This window comes from Calidris pugnax, unplaced genomic scaffold (assembly GCF_001431845.1).
Source record: "Calidris pugnax isolate Ruff unplaced genomic scaffold, ASM143184v1 scaffold252, whole genome shotgun sequence".
Taxonomy (NCBI): domain Eukaryota; kingdom Metazoa; phylum Chordata; class Aves; order Charadriiformes; family Scolopacidae; genus Calidris; species Calidris pugnax.
The window spans coordinates 345580-364757 of NW_015091118.1; the positions used below are offsets into that span (position 1 = coordinate 345580).

Consider the following 19178-nt stretch of genomic DNA (forward strand, 5'->3'; position numbering starts at 1 on the left):
GCCATCATGTTAGCTTTTGAAATTGAAGTGAACTATTTATAATCTTCACGTTACCATTTGCTGTCTCTTTCTAGCTTCATGATTTGATTTTTATATTTTATTTGTTTTTATGTTTCCCATTTATTCATTAATTTATACAACATCTATTGCAACTACGGCTGGGAGCTATTGTTCGGTATATGGCTTTTTCTGGGAATAATCAAGCCTGGCCTCTGGGAACTGTCGGTAATGCATCCACAAGAGACAGTTTATGGCATAAGCAGTCCAGGATGAAGTTTCTCTTGCACTATGAGGTGGCAGGCATGGCAGCTACATGTTCCCTTGCCTCACAGAGAAGTAGCGGGGTGGTTACACTGAATGGCATCCCAAGGCTACTTGGCACAGGGGTTACAGTGCCTGCAGGGACACTGTCCTCTGACTTGGCTGTGTTGCTGTTTGTTGAGCCCAGCCTTGTAATCCCAATATACTGAGACCATTGGCTGCCACATCGCAGTAGGCAGTATGTTCATGTAATCTCCAAACCAGTTCTGTCGAGAGACATTGATAACTTCAGCAAGTCACAAAGGTGTTTTAAAGGCACTTTTTCACTTCCCTTCCCTTTTACACTGGGCAAAATCTCAGAAAACCTGAGAAACAAGGTGCTTGAAAGCAGGGGGCTGGGCAGCTCGCTGAAACGGTGCATTTACAAACAATTGGTGTTCTCAGCTACCACCAGTGTATGCGATTTCCCAGGCGATACGATTGAGTACTTTGAAGTCAGAACTGAAAATTTAGAGCGTAGGGCTAGTTGTGTGACCCAAGAAAATTATTTTATTCCTTTCCTTTATTCCTGTTGTGTTGTTTAAGCATTGAAAGACAGTGGGCTGTCATGCTGCACATGTACTGAAGTTTCCAGATACTTGCCATGAGCAATACTAAGTAGATTATATTGCAGAAATCTGGTCTGAAATCTACTGAAACACATTTAGCTGGCATGAGCCAGAGTAATACTGTTAAACAGCATTGAAAAACTGCTGTGCATAAATTAATTTCAGACAATATGCACATTATCTTAAAAAACTCCCAGTTCCAGAAAAGAAGATTACATGAAAGATTATTCAGCACTAAGACGAATGATGCTGCTGCTTCTGCTTTTGAAATGCAATAAGAAAGTAGATGGGACAAAGCACAAAGTCAGCTAGTGTTGGAAGGATATGTACATACGCTAAATTAGTATAGGTCCCAGGTGGATACCATCTGCATAATGACCAGTCCCCAGACATCCAGTTGGATCCTTAGGATGTTGTTTTACTAAAGGGATTTGAACACTTCTGGCTTCCAGGAGATAAGGGATGCCTGCAGCTGTTGGAGAGGACAGGTCTGAATTTCCTTTCTGAAAATTACTTTTTTCACCTAGCAGCCATGAGATTCCTGAACTGACGTGGTGACTATTTCAGCCTTTTCTGATTCATGGAGAATCTTTTTTGTCTTGGCTTTTGAAGAGAGAATGACAGGCTGAAAATGTTCCCAAATGACTATCCTTTCGTATGGTCTCTAGTCAATGCTTAGGTTTTAATTTAGTGTTTAACATCCCTCTAGTCAACCCTGATGAAGGAGTGCCCATTAACATTCCTGCCTTTCAAGACCACATTCCTCATGGCTGTCCGCTCTTTGTTAGCCAGCTGCTGAGTTCTGCACTGCTCTGGCAGTTCATCATATCGTTGGTTTTCCAGGTTTCAGGCTTTCCCATACACAGATTCACTTATTTTCTGATCGTGTCTTTTCACCTTCTCTATCTATAAATCTTGACTATTTCTTCTCAAGGTTAGGCTGTTTCAAGCTATGGACTGAATATCAAGAGGTGACTCAGCTTTTGCATTACTGGTGCAAAGGAGCTCCTGAAATCCTCCATCCATTCTTGTAACTATCTGGGAGGAAAGCAAGGAGATGAATCACATTTCCAGGGACCATGTGTAAAGAGGGGATGCAATTTTGATTAACCTTCTCTGCACGCCGAAGGAGCCTTTTTCCTTTGGAGCCATACGCCAAAATGGTGGCTTTATATGTGAAGTAAATTGGTCTAGTTTCTGAGCGGAAAGGGGCTTCAGTTTATTGAAGTTTTATTTGGATTTTTATATGGATTGCAGTCTGTGGATTTAGTAATACAGTTGTGTGTGACTTGTGCCACATCAATAAATATGGCAATAAAGCAGTGCTTCCGAGCGTGGTTTCATCAGTCGCATCAAGCCAAATCCCAGTGCTTAACTTGGGCACTCTCTCAGTAAAATTTTAGGCACCTGCCTGAAAGCAGAGGGGATAAGTCATCTGCCTATCATAGCTAAATATCTTGCAAGAACAAGGAGTGAGGTAGGCCTCTGAGGACATGCAGAGGACAACCTACCTGCCTCAGGCACTTCTCACTCTCCATAGGGAGAGTGAATGCAGGAGACCTTTATGATTTGCTTAATTTAAGGCTCTATTTTTTCCACTGTGAGTAACGGGGAACCAAGAGGAAAAGTCTGTCCGTTCAGTATGTCACCACATAGCCCTCCTCTGAAAATGACAGTGAGTGATCTAAGTGGTCCCAAGTGAGTGAGCCGAACACAAGGATCTCAGGTGACAAGAGGGCACCATTTTTGCTGCCGAACCACTAATGTGATGCTAATGGTAGTCTTAACTTCATCTAGATTTTTTACCTCTTCGAGATAATTAGACAGAGGTCAAGAAAAGATTTAGTCAGGGTTTAAGTGTCTATCTCCCCAAGGTGATTGGAATAAGGTTTTAGGTTGGACGTTACCAGTTTATCAGAATACATACTTTGAGTATGTGTTAATTTAAGGATGAAGACAACTTCCAGGCTAAATGAGGAGATACAAATTACTTCAGGCATCTGAAGGCTTTAGCAGCTCTGGAGAACCTGCAGAACTAGCAGACTGGGTGGCTCTTTGAGGCTTTAGATGGGTTTTAGGTGTCAGGCTACATCCCAGATTAGTTGGGATTAGCTAAACTTGATTTTACAGTGCTTTTACTGTGACTGCTTTGGTAGCATCTGATATGCTACATATAATCTTCATATATAAAAAACTGAGATCTTGTAGGTTAAATATCCTGCTTTTTATCACACTGGTGTGTGCCTATGGCAAAGCAGGGAACTAAACTAAATCCTAAGAGCCACAAGCTGTTGCCCAAAGCAGTGAACTACTGACTTGCAAAGGGCAGCGAGCAACTACTGCTCCGCTAAGATTTTTCATATGTGGTTTCTCTTTTTCTTGGAATTAAAGAATATTCCTTTCCTAGTTTATTTCTGTGTCCTATTTCTGCAGCTGGACCTTCTGACATGTTACCCACCTAGCTCTGAATTCTGTTTCAGGTATAAAACTTTCAGAGGCTTCTTCAGAAAATTTGTCTAGAGGGTATAAACTCCCTTCCCCTCTCATGCCCTCACCTTGAACTTGTTTTGTGTAGAGATTGTAGAGTAACTGGAAATAATATAGTAAAATACAAAGGAGTAGAGCAGTGAAAGATTCTTCTTATAGGCAAGGTGAAGGCATTATAGGCTGCTCTGGGTGCTGCGTAGCTAACTTTGGAGACTATGGCTTCGTGGAATATAAAACCACATACCAGGAAAACATTGACACAATAATTTAGAGGTTATTTGAACAGAGATATGAGTACATTGATGGTATATTCTAGTGGAAAGTCTAGAGAAATATTAATAAATGACATCTCATTGCTTTTGGTATTTTTCTAAGAATATAGCAGTGCTTGATCAATTTTCCCTTTTCCTAGAAATATGGGGTCCCAAGCCTAAGATGTCTCCAATATGTGCTGGGAGGCTTGTGAGAAAGATCAAGTTCCATTCTTGAAGTCAAGCATGCGGCTTGTGATAGAGGAAGTTACAAATAAATACATTCACACAGGGAAAAATACTTTGGGAAATTCTGTAGGTGGTACAGCACAAAGCTGCACACTGTAGGTGGTAGAGCACAAAGATTCAATGAGCATGGAGATGTGTTTGCTCAGATTAAGGAAATCAAATATTTCAAATCAGTCGCTAAAAATTACTTGAAAATATTAAGCGCTATTACTTATATTTGTCATCCAAAGCCTTTCAGATTGAAGCGTGTCCTTACTGAAAGGTAAGATGCAGGTGCAGTTGCAGCTGGGAGTTGTAATAAGAAAATTGACATTTTGAGAGTGATTACTGGGAATGATACCATAAATACCAGTTTGCAGACGAGTAAACTGAGGGGTAGCAGCCCTTTTTGCCACACCTGGTAAACTGAGAGGGAGAATCTGAGAGCCCTCGCTCTCAACCCAGGCTCTGTCTGCTACCAGTTTGTCTTCTAGTATAGAGAGAGAACTTTCTATTTTACACTATTTGCTATGCAATAATGAAATAATGAATAAACAGATCTTCCTTGTAATAGCAGAAGCCAGGAAATGGAAAGTAAATTGTGCTCTGTTTTGGTCTCAAACGTTTTCCAGTTCTATTAATGCAAAAAAATTTTCACCTATTCAAGCTGTGTAGGGCAATATGTAAGCAGATGGTGCTTTATGCATGAACTTCAACTTTCATTCTGATTTTAACAATTAGAATTGAATTCTATGTTAATTATCTAAAAAACATTCAGAAATGATGGTAGATATATGAGATCCATGATAATAGGAACATGTTGCCATAGACACAACTGTTCAATATGACATTGGGACACTGCTGCTTAAAGAAACCCACTGAAGTTGTATTTCACAATGCCCTGAAATTATGCAGTTGTGAAAAATTAACTATAATCCTTTCAATGAAATGGTGGTACTGTAATGTTGATTCTAAAATATTCAACAAGCTATTTCAATGCAGAGTCTGTCAAATGACAGAGAAAACTAATGTATCAGAAGTACTGAGAAATGTTTGAAAGTTTTAATTATTGCAGGTGGCCAACATTTCTGAGCATTGCATAGCTTAATTTTGATTTTTAACAGCTTCAGTTTGAGCTTCAGAATTTCTACATCTCTTACAAAAATCCATCTCATAAATTGGCCTGAAATTCCACTATTTATAGAAAACATAGGGCAAGAAGCAGAGAACAATGCAAAGCCAAAGTATGAAATGGCAGCTTTCTGTTACAGACAGTAACAACTGGGGAGTTTCAAGTTTTTCCAGATTGTTCCAGTCTTGTGCGTTTGTTTGTGCAGATTAGCAAAGAGATGCATCTGGATTTGGGCCAGAAGGCCTGGGCTATCATCTAGTCTGACTTCCTGGACAGAACTCCACCAAAATCAGCAGGCAGCAATCATCTGCCCATTTAGTGTATTTTGTGGTTTGGCTTGTTTTTCAAGAGCGTTGTATACAGCAGCAGCATCCGATAATAGGCAGACTTCTCAACGAGTATTTAGACGGATACATTCTTATCATTAAAAATGATAAACACACTCTCTGTCAGCCATTAAATTTAATTCTTATTACGTTATTACATCACAGGTTTTGTGAAGGACCAAGAGTCATCAAAGGTGGGGAGATGAGCTACATTCCTGTGTTGGTTTGGTGGAGGATGGAAAAAAGCCCTTCTTATGGTGTATGTTTATTTTATTTATTTATTTTACTTATTTCCCCTCTTCTTTTCTTCTTTTTAAAAAAAAAAAAAAAAATCAACAGCTGTATTGCATCTCTCCAGCTCGCAAAAGACTATCCCCAACCCATTCTTCTGTTTTCTAGACATTAGTCAGCTCTCACAATAGATCCTCCTATCCTCCTCCCTTGTAATAGGAGAAAAATCTTTTTATAGTCCAGTTTGACTTGTCTTGCTGAGTCACTAGCAAACAACTCTTAGTGGCCTTTCCTCGATTCTGATTGATAAACACAAGCTGGAATATCTCCTGCCCACCTGCCCTTCAAATGTATTTCCACTAGAGACTGGCACAATATTTCTATCATCTAGATTAAGACCGAACTGAGCAATCACTAATAGTTTTTATACTTTCCATCATTTTTGCAGTAACAGAAGTCAAAACAAAATAGTAACAAAATCAGGAAACCACATTTGGATTAAAGGTGCCCAAGAAGTGTGAGCTTACCTGAAGCTGTTCAGATGACAGCATTCTCGTGTTCAGAATACTATCTGATAATCACACGATGCCCTTATGTTGTAACCAATGTCCCAGTCATTGTGACTGGACAAATATTCACAAACAACTCTCACAGCATATTTCTATATGTTTATTCAATTTGAATGTGGTGATGAGCACAGGATAGAAAAAGATACTCTCAGACTGTATTCTTCCTCTTTTGTCGAATAGCTAAAGTAGAGTTGATAATCTGCCAAAAGGCTGCCAGGGAGTAGCAACTCTTTATAATTGAGGTTTACATAAAAACTCACTATCATGATGTATGTATTGACATTTTTTTTACCTTAAAGAACCTCAGTAAAATCATTTGAAATTAGTTAGATTTTTTTAGTATTGTCTTTAATAGAGGTAGATTTTTACTCAGTGTATATCAAATTTTACTCTGGTTTTATGTGTTCTTTTGGCCAGATTCTTGTATTTTATAGGACTGTAGATCTTTATGACCCTGTTGAAATTAAAAGGTTACTTGTATTATGATTGACAGCAGACTCTGGCTTTGTTTTCCTAAGAGATTTGATGTTATTTTTGGTTAATGTGTGAAATGGGGCATGCTATAACTTCTTTGGGTCAAGGGGAGTGCTATTTCTAAAACTATTTAAATAAAGTATTAAGAGAACAGAAAAATTTCCTCTCAGATAAATACGGCTCTAGTCAATTGATATTCTGCTGTCAGCATGCATGTCTCATTCAGTCTTGTCCTCCGTGCAAAAGAGATATTGACCCTGTGTACTACACTGAGAATAACTTTGCATATAGATGTAATAACAAAATGTTTATAGACAGCCCCACAGCCAGAGATTTTTAGCTTTTATAAATGGTTACAGAGAAAGCAGTGCTAAAGTCAGTTAGCTTGTGAAATATCATCAGATTATAGCAGTAATTTGCATTTTATAAGATATTTCAACTGAAGACATTCTCTGAATTTATCTGATCTTCACTGCATGTGACTCAAGGGAATATTGAAGTGAGAAGAGGACATCTGTGGAAGAAATATGTAAGGCATGATATTTTAAAAGGAGACCTCTAACTGCTTGGAAACAATAGAATAAATATTATGAGTGAAAAAATATTCTTTAACTGCTGGGAAATAATAGGATTGGTCAGATACTATCAGTGTAAAAAGTTTCAATTCAGATGTAACTTGTTGAAAATATTTGGAGGTTGAGATAAAATTTTCAGTGATAAGAAGCTGAAGTGAATCATTTCACCTTTCCAGATTAATTTCAATAACATTGAAATCCTCTATTTTGGTGCTGTCATTTACATTTGCTTTATAATATTAAATTATTATTACATGTTAATACTCTATATTTTATTGTTCATATAGTTAGCATTTTTTCTTTGAAGAATGAAAACATCCCAATGGGTTAAACTGAAAAAACTCTTAAGGAGATTTCGGCTTTGTGTGCCGTATTTTCCACAGCTCAAGTTACTGAAAAGTCTGATGCCCAGAAAGAAATAATCACGCTTTCTCCACAACATTTGAGGTATTTCCTTGAACTTAGAACAGCAAAACAGTGACAATAGTGTTTCGGTCAGTATGTGCTGGGCATCACTACACAGTGGAAAATTTAAAAATTACCTTTTTTTCATCATCCTGTTAATTACAGATCCTAAAGAGATGAGGTCTAACTGCTGAGATAGGCCTTCTCAACAGCAGTTTTCAGGAACACCAGGTAAAATTCTCAGAAGTAACAGCGGATTCAAAACTGTATTGTCTGATTTAGAAGATGTAGATTTTTCCACTTACTGCTCAGGTGTACTTTTTTTTTTTTAGGAATCCTATTTGAAAGAAAGTATCATTCACCTTATTTTAGCAATTTAGAAATAATATTTCAATTGGTGTGTAGGAAGTTTAGAGGGATGTAGCAGAAAGTGGAAAGGGAAGAAGTGTGAGCAGTGCCCTTCTCATTATGGTAATATGTATATGAAATTAACCTCTTAATGGTTCCAAAAAGTTGATTGCTATATACATATTTACATGCACATATATATGTATACATATAGATATATGTGTATACATTCCCTGTTTTTAGTGGTTCCTCAGCTTTAAAACTCATTCTGAGTGCCTAGTGGAGATGAGTAAAATTGCAACAGCAATTGTATCAGCAACAGCAGAGTGGTATCAGCTTGTAAGTGACAGAAGATCATGAAGGATAAAAACCTTTTCTCAAGTCACTGGGTTTTCTGGATGCTCCACTTCCAACAGGGCAATCAATGCAATTAACAGTCATCAATGAGGTTGCAGAGTAACATACAGAAAGGATAAGTGAAAGACATAGTTAATAGCGCTGTTTCTGAGAAACTTATGTACCCTGAGAATTTTCTGCAGTAAATATGTATTTTAAAAATAGGAAAAAGCTTTAGAGGTATTAGTGGAATGGTTTGGGTTGGAAAAGACCTTTAAAGATCATCTAGTCCAACCCTCCTGCCTTGGACAGGGACATCTTCAACTAGATCATGGTGCTCAAAGCTCTCTCCAACCTAACCTTGAATATGTCCAACGATGGGTCATCCATAACTTCTCTGTGCAACCTGTTCCAGAGTCTCACCACCCTCATAAAAAATTTCTTCCCTATGTACAATCTAAATCTACCCTCTTTCAGTTTAAAACTATACCTCCTTGTCCTATCATTACAGGCCCTGGTAACAAGTCTCTCTGTCTTTCTTATGAGCGTTATTGATAGCCTCTTATTGAAAAGCCACAATACAGTGTCCCTAGAGCCTTCTCTTTTCCAGGTTCAACAACCCCAATTCTCTCAGCTTGTCTTCATAGGAGAGATGTTCCAACATTCTGTCCATTTTTGTGGTCCTCCTCTGGACCTGCTCTAACAAGTTCATGTCCTTCTTATGTTGGGGACTCCAGAGTAGATGCAGTTCTCCAGGTGAGGTCCCACCAGAATGGAGTAGGGGGGCAGAATCACATCCCTCAACCTTCTGAACTTCTTTCTTTTGATGCAGTGCAGGATACGGTTTGCTTCCCAGTCTGCAAGTGCACATTTGTGGCTGACATCCCATTTTTATTCCATCAGTATCCCCAAGTTCTTCTCTGAAGGGTTTCTCTCAGTGCATTCATCCCTGAGACTGTATTGATACTGGTGATTGCCCCTACCCAGGTGCAGGATCTTGCACTCGGTGTTGTTGAACTTCATGAGATTCACATTGGCCCACTCCTGAAGTCTACCAATGTTGCTCTGCATGGCATCCCTTCCTTTTAGCATATCAGCTGCACCACTCAGCTTGCACCACTCTGCAAACTTTCTGAGGGTGCACTCAATCCCACTGTGTATGTCGTTAATAAAGACACTGAACAGTACTGATCCCAATATGGGCACCAAAAGGACACCAATTGATACTGTTCTCCATTTGGACACGGAGCCATCGACTGCAACTCTTTGTATGCAGCCATCCAGCCAACTCCTTATCCATTGAATCCATCAAATCCATATCTTTCCAATTTAGAGACAAAGGTGTTGTGTAGGACTGCGTCAATGGCCTTGCAGAATTCAAGGTAGATGTCTGCCATTGTTCTTCCCTTATTCAGCAATTCCATCATTTCATTGTAGAAGGCCAGCAGATTATTGAGGGATGATTTGCCTGTTGTAAAGCCATGTTGGCTGTCTCTAATCACCTTCCTCCAATCCATATGCCTTGACATAGCTTCCAGGGGGATCTGTTCCATGATCTTGCCAGGCACAGAGGTGATGCTGACAGCTAGGTAGTTGCCACAGTCCTCCTTTTTACTCTTTTAAAAAACAAGTGTGATATTTCCCTTTTTTCAGTCACTGGGGACTTTGCCTGACTGCCATGATTTTTCAAATATGAAGGAAACTGGCTTATCAACGACATCTGCCAGTTCCCTCAGGACCGTGGGATGCATCTTATCAATTCCCATGGACTTGTGTATGTACAGCTGAAAAGAATACAGCTGAAATACAGCTGAAAATATTTAGACTTGATGGCTAAAAGAGGAGCTGAAGCAAGGAATGAAATCATTAGTAAAACTCTACAGGAAAAATCTCAGTCGTGGGTGCTTTTTGCTGACTTTATTATTCCTACTAGGATAAGTTTTTAAAGTCCTAGTCTAGGGATTATTTTTATGATTTGGATAGTACTGGAGGAAAAAGTATCTAGGTTGGCCAGGTGTCTTCAAGTGTTAGGAGCTACAGGTCCCAGAGGAGATACAGATATAGCATGCATCACCAGCTTTCACAGAGATAGGTTGCTGACAAAGATTTTTGTAACATTGGGTGTTATACATAAGTAATATGGATGCCTGATTTGAACACACTTTTCTTATATTCTATAGACAAATTAGCAAATTTTATTTGTAATCCTCTGATTACAAGGGTATCATGTGTTTATATCTGTAGAGGTACATTATTATGACTAATTTCACTGCATTTCAAAGATAATTCTCTCCACTAAGAGATTTTTTTCCTCCTTCATTTAGAATATTCTTTTCTTTTTTAAAGACATAAAAAAGATTTATTACTTTATTAGAATAATTAGATTACTTATTTATTCTTTACTGAGCCCAATAATTTTCTTTTGACTCATAAGGCTTCTAGAAATATCTTGACTCTTGATTTTAAATCATTAAAAAAGAAAATATACCAATTTCCTTGTAAATGGTTTCACTCGTTAACTATCCTTTGTTTTCAAATGCTATGCAGGTTTGAAATAACTTTTTCATAGCTGGTTAAATTTAAACATATTTTCAAAACAAGGTATTTATCTCATTGATCGTATTTCCAGCTGAGGTTTGTTAACATATTAAACTAATAACTGTTATCAGTTGAATGAAGAGGAATAGTTAGAGAATGGCCAATGGATATCCATCATTTTACTCTCTATTGTAAAACGTAACAGTTTACTTGTTTAATGAAAATACTGGCTACATCAAAAAAAATCATAAGTTACTTCCACCATTACATAGTTTTATATCATAGTTTTATCTCATATTGCTCAATCTAATAATAGGTTACCTTTAAGTAGTTTCCTTGACTAAAATCACAGTACAAAAAATAAAATTTTAGGTGTTTTGACACATACAGGTCTTCATCAAGTACAATACAAAACTGAATTGTTATTATACAAATTTACAATAAGAGTGTTAATTTTTAATATTTTTTTTCATACAAAAAGACTACAGTAGTTTCCTGGATGAAAATTGCTGGAGGTTTATTTTTAAGTACTGTAATAAATGCAGTTGAACTTTGGAAGTTCATTCCTTCTTCATTCATGCTGTTACCATGGAAATGTGGATTTTATGCTTAAATGAATTAGCTTAGTTCATAAATTATAGTTCATAAATTATAAAAGTAAAATGTTAATTCATAATTGGGGAGTGATGGCAAATCATGAAAAGATAGACATCATTTTCCCCTGGTTTCATTTTCCCCAAGTTTTTCAAACAATCGTGGTAAATTATTTTTGTGGGGAGAAAACAAGCATAGGCTTCTAATGATCTAGTCTTTTTACCTTGTTTTGAGCTTTTCATCTTTCTGGGCTGAATCACAGACAGTGTGTATCAGAAAGGCCTGATAACCTTGTATATTAACTTATAGAAGTTATATATATCTGGTATATATATATATTTATACAAGGAACAAAAGTGAAGATATTTCCTTTCTTATTTTGCCCTTGGTATCCTGCCGCACAAACATGCCCTTTGCATACAAACATATCCCTGTAGGCATGTGAATGTGTGTGTACATATGAACAATGAAGAATGAATGGGCACCTTCCTACACACACTGCTATCAAGGTGACAATGTTACCCTACAAAGGTGAAAGTATAAAAAGTACCATGCACAGATGGCAAGATTGAGCATTCATTTGCTCTTCCAGCACTTCAAAACTGTAGAGTTTAGGGCTTCACATCTTTTCTGCTAATTTATCCATGATTGGAAAATAAAAATAAAATCCCAAAAGAACAGTTTTGCTAAATTAACCTCATTTGAATAAAAGACACTATCTTCTTATTGATCATCTTCTTGATCTTCACAGAAACTCTCCCATAGTAAGAATAAGGGGCCATCTAAAGCAAAGATTATATTGCCTTCATGAGAGATTTTGAAGGACATGATAGAGAAACATTTTCCAAAAAGAGTCTACGTATGGTCAATTTCCCCTCGGTAAGGAAGACAGACTATATAATATGCTGGGATTCCAGGTTGCCATGGCCTTTATCATGACCATGGATGGAAGTACCTTTTCAAAGGTGTTATGACATCATGAGATGCAGGTCAAGAAGAACTGCAGCCATCTTCTCATCATTACAAAATGAAATGCCCATTGTGGAGACGTTAGTCATCAATTTGAGTGAAATTCAGGAAATTCAACTAGAGGTTTTCAGAGCTTAAAAAGTCTTCACAGTTTAAAGTACAAGTCTTGGTGTCTTAATGAAGGCTTTAGTGGAGTCATGTCTTCTCATTCAGTTGGATAGGTTGAGGCGTAAAATAAACTTGATCCAGAGGTACAGCAAAATTAAAATGGGGCTTTGAGTAACTCAGGATGCTTTGTGAAGCTTAATCTAATTCCTTCTTTCTGGGCCTCTGTTCCTTGTTTTGTGCATTCTGTTATAGGGTCATGGGGAGCAATGAGGAGGCCTTTCCTGAGAGATTCACAGTCATAGAGAAGACTCACAGGATCAGGCCATTGTTCACTTATTTTTTATTTATTATTTGGCCATTTAGTTTCTTTAAATTAGCTTATTATAACTGGTTTCATGGCTGTTTTGAAATAGTAACAATGGCTTGGTTCATACAATATGTATAAATTCAATATTGAGAAGGAATGACTTCCAAGTAAATTATATGGTTTTCTCATTTATCTGATCAAAACCTTCCTCAAAGCAACTATAGAAGACAGAAAGCAGAGAACTGGGATATTAGGAAGAAAAGTATTAAATGCTCAAAAATCAGAAAATTATATTAACACGATTGTGTAGGAAAAAGGAAACGGAAAGTTTTCAGGAAGACTGTGTAATGGGGAATGAACCTATGCTTTCATGAAAACATGTGCCTTGTTAAATCTGCCCAGGGGAAGGTCTTTGCTGTTTATTGGCCTGGAAGTAAGGAAGAATATCTGACAAAACAACTTTTGCATCAGAATGCCAGGATGCAAGAGAGATGTTTACAATCTGGAGATGAGAGTTGGTAAATAATCTGTTCAGGCTTTTTTCTTTCTCTTTCTGGAAATTTTAAGATTTTCTGAGCTCAAGCTGCTGATTTAGTTCCTCTGTCTGTTACGTTTTACTAGACTTTGCTATAGTGGAATGCCTTAGCAAGCCTTATTGCCAATTTTGCCTTTTGTTACGTGTTCTTCTTTCTGTAGTTGTTTCCAGAAGTCCCATAGACTCAATCCACTCTTCAGGAATCAACATTTTCCATCTGGAAACTGTAGACCCCACTGCACCCAAGACCTGCAGTCCACATCAGTGCTTCCTGTAATATCCCACTCCCTGACACGGATATTTTCAGTGTAATGAACTTCCTGTAGCTGTGGAAAATAACATTTTCAGGACAAATAAAAGTCTCAGGAATGGGGAAAGGACTAAAATCATTCTAGTTTAAAGCTCATGTGTTGAAAAAGAGGCATTTAAGCAATGTAAGGCTAGGGTGCTATATAGGTTGCATCACTCCAGTGTGCAAAGACAGGATGTGATGGAGCATGACCGTAGCCATAGTGCCATGACTGCACAAGCCAGTACCTTCAGCATCACTGCAGAAAGAGGGAGAATTACACCCTTGGCTGCTGGTAGTCAGTGGTGCGGATTATCAATGTTGATACTAATAAGAGCTGCATGGCCAGACCCCACAGATATTCAATCCCCTGTAGACATCCGCTCTCCCCTCGTTTGGAGGACAAGAGTGTCATTTCTCCCTCGGTCCACCCAGAGAGCAATGCACCCTCTTCTTCAGTCCTTTCTCCCTTTATTTTCTGGTGGTTTTTTTTTTCCAGAAAATCTCTGCTTTTCATGTGATCAAAATCTATCTCATTGCAGCAAGCCTATACTCACAAACATTATGCTTAAGCGGGACACATTGCACTGGAAAGTGTTGGGTTTTTTTTTCTACATTTTTAGCCTATTGCTTTTATTGTTACTCTTCTGTAAAATACCACCATTTTAATGATACCTGGGGAAAAAAAAAAACACCATAAAACAGTATAGCTTCATAGTTTCCCTGTAAGCTTTTCCATGTACTGTCTTGACCACAGCTTCAGGATACATTGGCAATAGGTCATTTCTACTACTACTACTACTACTATTATTACTATTACTACTGCTAGTAGCTCCTATTACTCTTCTACTGGGCAGTGAGAGATGTGGAAAAGGTCTCTCCCCACCCTGTCACTCCTCCAAAGCAGACTGTACTCGGAGCCTCATGAGATCAAAGTCTTCCAGGGCAGCATGTTCCCTCTGCTTTCTTTGAACCTCTGCAGACAACCAGGGTTTCCTTCAGAGCACTCCCTTTTGTCCTTCTGAAGGCTCAGGAGGATAAAGCAATGATGAAATTTCACAGCTTAAGGTAGTGGCTCCAGTGGTTTCCTTCATCTAAGAATATTGAGGTCACAAGTTGTGGGTTTTTTTGAAGAGGGTCTGTAATGCAGCTTTGTTTGACTACTCTCTCTACTGTTTTTATACTTAACCTAGTTTTTTTTTTTAAATGGAGTAACTTCTATTGTCTGTGGGGTTCTTCCCTGTGGTCTCCTGCTTAAAGAAGCCCTGAGCCCTTGAAATATTCTGCTATTTTTGACACGTCTGGCGGACTGGGGCAAGGTTTTTCCTAACTCATTGTTATCAATTCCGTGTCAAAGACCGTAACTATCACCAATATGTGGCAATTTTGGGTAGCTGTTAGTCATAATAAAATATTGTATGTCCTTGATGAGGATGCTGCCGTTAAAAATTAGGCTGCTGCAATAAGAAATGTTTTGGCAGAGGCAAACAAGCCCTCCAGGGATCTGTTTGTGTAGGTTACCTGAACAAGCCCCTGCTAAATGTGTTAGGCTGGTCTGCTATCAAAGTAATACCTTGTTGGCTGGTACAGAGGTTTCAATTTTCCAGAAAATTCTCGAATGCCCCACAGTTATTATAGGAGGCATCTGCCACATAGATGGGAGTCTTCCATTTTCACTCTGACGGTGTTATGAGGGTCGGGGTCTGTAATTTCCTAGAGTGAAGACTTCGGGACTGCACCACTTCTTGTTTTCCTAAATGTATTAAAAGTCTTTTATACAGGTGATTGTTTGGGAATCGTATACTTAGCAGCCCTGCTTTCTTTTAGTGAGACTCAAATATTCCTCGGTTGGGTTTGTTTGCCTAAAACCAGAAACATTAACTTTTTAGAATCATGAAGAAGAAAGTTGTTTCAAAGACTTTGCTGACTGAAACCTTGTGTAATTCCTTTGGCAGTAAGGAGGCTTGAATTTGATTTTCATATGCAGCTACATGCTTGCCTGAGCCTTGCCTTGCTGTTCAGGACTGTGCATCTATTCATCTTTGTTTTTTTGAGTTACATTTCTCTGGTGGATCAGAATTCCCCAAGTTCTGTGATAATTTTTCAATGACTAAGATGGTTAATTTTAATTGTTAATGTACTGTACTGCAAAATAAACCATGATTCCTTTCCCTTTCTGTTCACTTGAAGAGTGTCAGAAAATTACATCAATTAATTCTCCCATGCTTTTGCTGAGCAACATGTTACTATGTTTTAGCTTATTTGATGGTTATTGCTGCAGCCAAAGTCTGAAATATTATAACTTTGGGATACCCCAGCTTTATGAACTATGGCATCTAGACCCCAGTTTAATTACTAATAAAAATTGCAGCATTAGATCTAAGAAGAGGGTTCATCTCTTTTGTTCTGGAAGTCATTGCTTGTGCCAAAGAAGGTTGTGATTATTAATTACTTAATTTGTATGACAGATGGAGCCGGGGATCAAATTAAGTAGCTGTCTTAGGATATATCGTAGAGCAATATCTAGCTTTAAACACGACTGCCTTTTTCATTCCTAAAAAAAGGCACAAACAATGATGGTCTAAAAATAGCTGTTCACTTGGAGTTGACGACAGTTTCTGAGAGCCTGTCTTTAGGAAGATGTTGGAAAAAACCCTGCCATCTTTTCCCCTCCCCCCTTTTTTCTTCTTGAAATGCACGTCCTTCTGTTTAAGCTTCTTCACCTCATTGCCCACAGAAAGATACCCACTGACTTTGTTAGGACTTCAGTATTTCTGCAGATTTCCAAGGGGGTTTACGTAAAGCATTATTTAAAGAAATCCTAAAAGTCACTGCAGATATTTCTATTAAGTTATGCTTATCCTACACAAATTGCTCTGTGCTGATAGAAAGGAAGGTAGTAAAGCCTTTTCTACTCTTTGCCTCCCACAGTATCTGCTGCAGTGAAAAAAAAAAAAAAAAGAGCCTCCTTTCTGATTTTATTCCTGAAGACTGCTTCATAATTCAGTATGAATATCGGTGGTTCCCGATGCTGTAAACAAAGAGTTGAGCCTTTGACTTTGTGTCCCTGCAGTCTAGTAAACAATCAGTTAATTTGTAGCATCCTAGCGGTTGACAGGAGTGAAAGAAATGATTTGATCTTATTTTTGTGCTTGTGAATTAAAGCTTTGCCTTCTGGCTGGGTTCTGAGTTCCCTCCTTCTGAAAGATATTTGAGCATTTTAAATTCAGAATATGTAGTTACAAATGTGAGGGCACAGCCTTCTCCAGGATTTTTCTGCTTTCATTTTAATTTTTTTTTTCTGTGTTTCTAATCCCAGCATCCAGTTTGAAAACCATGTCCAGTGTCTGAGCGAGGAGCACAATGTAATTCAGGATCTTTAGAACTAGTCCGCTGCATTTTTATTAAATGAAAGTGAAGGAGTAGGTGGGACTTTTTATTTAAAAATAGATTAGCACAGGGGACTGAACTTGCATTTGAGGAAACGTTAATAAGCCAGCCAGCCATTGTCCTTAATCAGAGACTGTATTTGTAAGTAGAACATGTTGAATCTGTCATGATTGATGACGTTGGCTTTGTTAAAAGGGATGCTGCATCTTTAACAAGAGCAGACAGAAACAGTGCAGAATCTACAGTAAATTTGAGAATTGGAAGAGAAACCTTTCCTCATTTTTCCGTGTATAACGTCTGTAAAATATTGAAAAGAAAAACATCAAAGCCAGGGGGGAATATAAGTAACTCGCTGCTTACATTTTAATTCCTCACCTTTCCCCTCTGGGTGAGTTCCCCCTCCTTTTTCCCCCCTGAATTTAAAATGCTGGAAGGAAAAGCGACTGAGGTCCAAGTTTCAGATGCTGAATTCTCTGCTAATTGAAATTACTGGGCATATTTCTATATATAGTCGATGAAGAGATATGTAGCTTTCACTCAGTGCCTTCAAGACATGTCTTTTTGTAGTCAGAAAAACAGAGATCAATGCATTTTCAAACTGACAGAGGGAACGGATGCTCCTTAGTAGCACATGCTCGGGATCGTGTGTGTACCGTTTGTGCAGAGCAGAGACGCTGAATACTGGTCCATATGCTCCTTGTTTACTGCAATGTTTTTTGCATGTTACTGTGCACTCCGGACTAATGTGAAGGTAAGAGGAGACGAGACAACAATTTGGCAGGAATGTACATGTAAAACCAGCTGCAGAAAATGTCTACCTTGTGTTGCTGAGTACTTTGAATTGCTAGCTGAACAGGCATATTATTACAGGTGGTTGTGGAGGCTTTGTTTTATCGTTGTCTGTGTAGCTAAAGCATAGAAGCATGTTTTAATTTTGCAGCTTAGCGACCTTCAGTTTTTAACTGCTTGCAGTTCAGGTTCTGGGCTTGTGTGATCTGATAAACATGTTTTGCTACTGTCCAGGTAGGCCAGAAACAAGATGCCAAAGGCTGTTTGTGCGAGTCTACATAGCTTTATATAGGATAAGAATTCCTATACTTTAGCCCCCCGTGCATCCTCCAAGTGATGTGCTTGCATGCTTTCTTGTTGATTACTTGTCTGGAAATCGGTGGTCTTGCTGCTGTGTTCCGGGTTGTTTTTTGTGCTGATTTGTTTCTAACTTGAAACAAAATGCATATAAACAAATTATAAGCAATGTCCTAAGAAATAAACGGGGGGTTATTACTGCAAAATGCTACAGAGCAATGCCAGCTGGCATCACTGGTCTCACAGTAACTATTACCAGCGTTTGTCACTCATGTCAACATTTGCTTGCTCTGTTAATTAGTGCCAGAACTTCAATATAAGTTGCTGGATATATTACCTTCTCTGCAAGTAGGACAATATTAGCAGACAGGATCATTGGCATTGAACTGAGCTCTAAACCAAGCTGTGGGCCAGCTGTGGGAATCCAGTTGCATAATTTAAAGGAATTACAGTCCTTAGACAACATATTGGGGAGGTACTTTTGGCATTCTGGCTTTTTCAAGTTCAAATGAATGTGTCTGTCTGGGAAGAAAAGCACTGGCAAATGCTGAATAATCACAGTTAGAGCTGTTTTACCCGGAGAAATAATTGTAAAGGATATTTTGCTTTCGAACTGCTCTAAGCATGCCTCTGAATTAAAGTGAGTTTTCTGTCTTTGCACTTGGTTTGATAATAATGAACTTCATATTGGTTTAATAGGTCTAAATATTTTTTTGCCGCATGATTAAAAAAATATTTTGTATTAAAAGCTCACGTTTTAACAGTCTGCTCCTATGTATGTGGTCAAAGTCTGTACTGCTGATTGCTGTACTAAATTGCTAAGCTTTCACATTTTATTACTTTCCAATTAACTTTTGCAATTCACTTTCTGTGCCACTTCTGAGGAGGAAGGTGAAAAATAGATTTGCTTCAAGTATGTGGATAAGAAGCCAAAAAATACAGGTTAAAACTTTTAATGCTGTTCTGTCTTCCTAAAATACATCCATTGTCCTTTCCTTATGCTTTCCCTGTAATGTTTTTGTCAGGTTAGTAAATTATATCCACATTATATGCCCTGTGTTCTATGCAGTAAATTGTCAATAAAGAAATGTTTTGAGACCAACCATTCCTTATTGCTCGTTTTGTCCCCCA

At 38.1% G+C, this 19178-nt stretch overlaps 1 protein-coding gene across 17 annotated transcripts in view; it reads left to right on the plus strand.

Moving 5' to 3' along the window:
* DLG2 (discs, large homolog 2 (Drosophila)) overlaps positions 1-19178 on the plus strand; it is a 1063278-nt gene that overhangs the window by 275257 nt on the left and 768843 nt on the right. The window contains exon 1 of one of the 17 annotated variants that reach the window (XM_014958286.1): positions 16931-17712. The exons of the other annotated variants lie outside the window; for them this stretch is intronic. Within the exon in view, the coding sequence (XP_014813772.1) occupies positions 17593-17712 (120 nt within the window). The 5' untranslated portion in view covers positions 16931-17592. Of the gene's footprint in view, positions 1-16930; positions 17713-19178 lie in introns of those variants that run through there. 17 annotated transcript variants of the gene reach the window in all.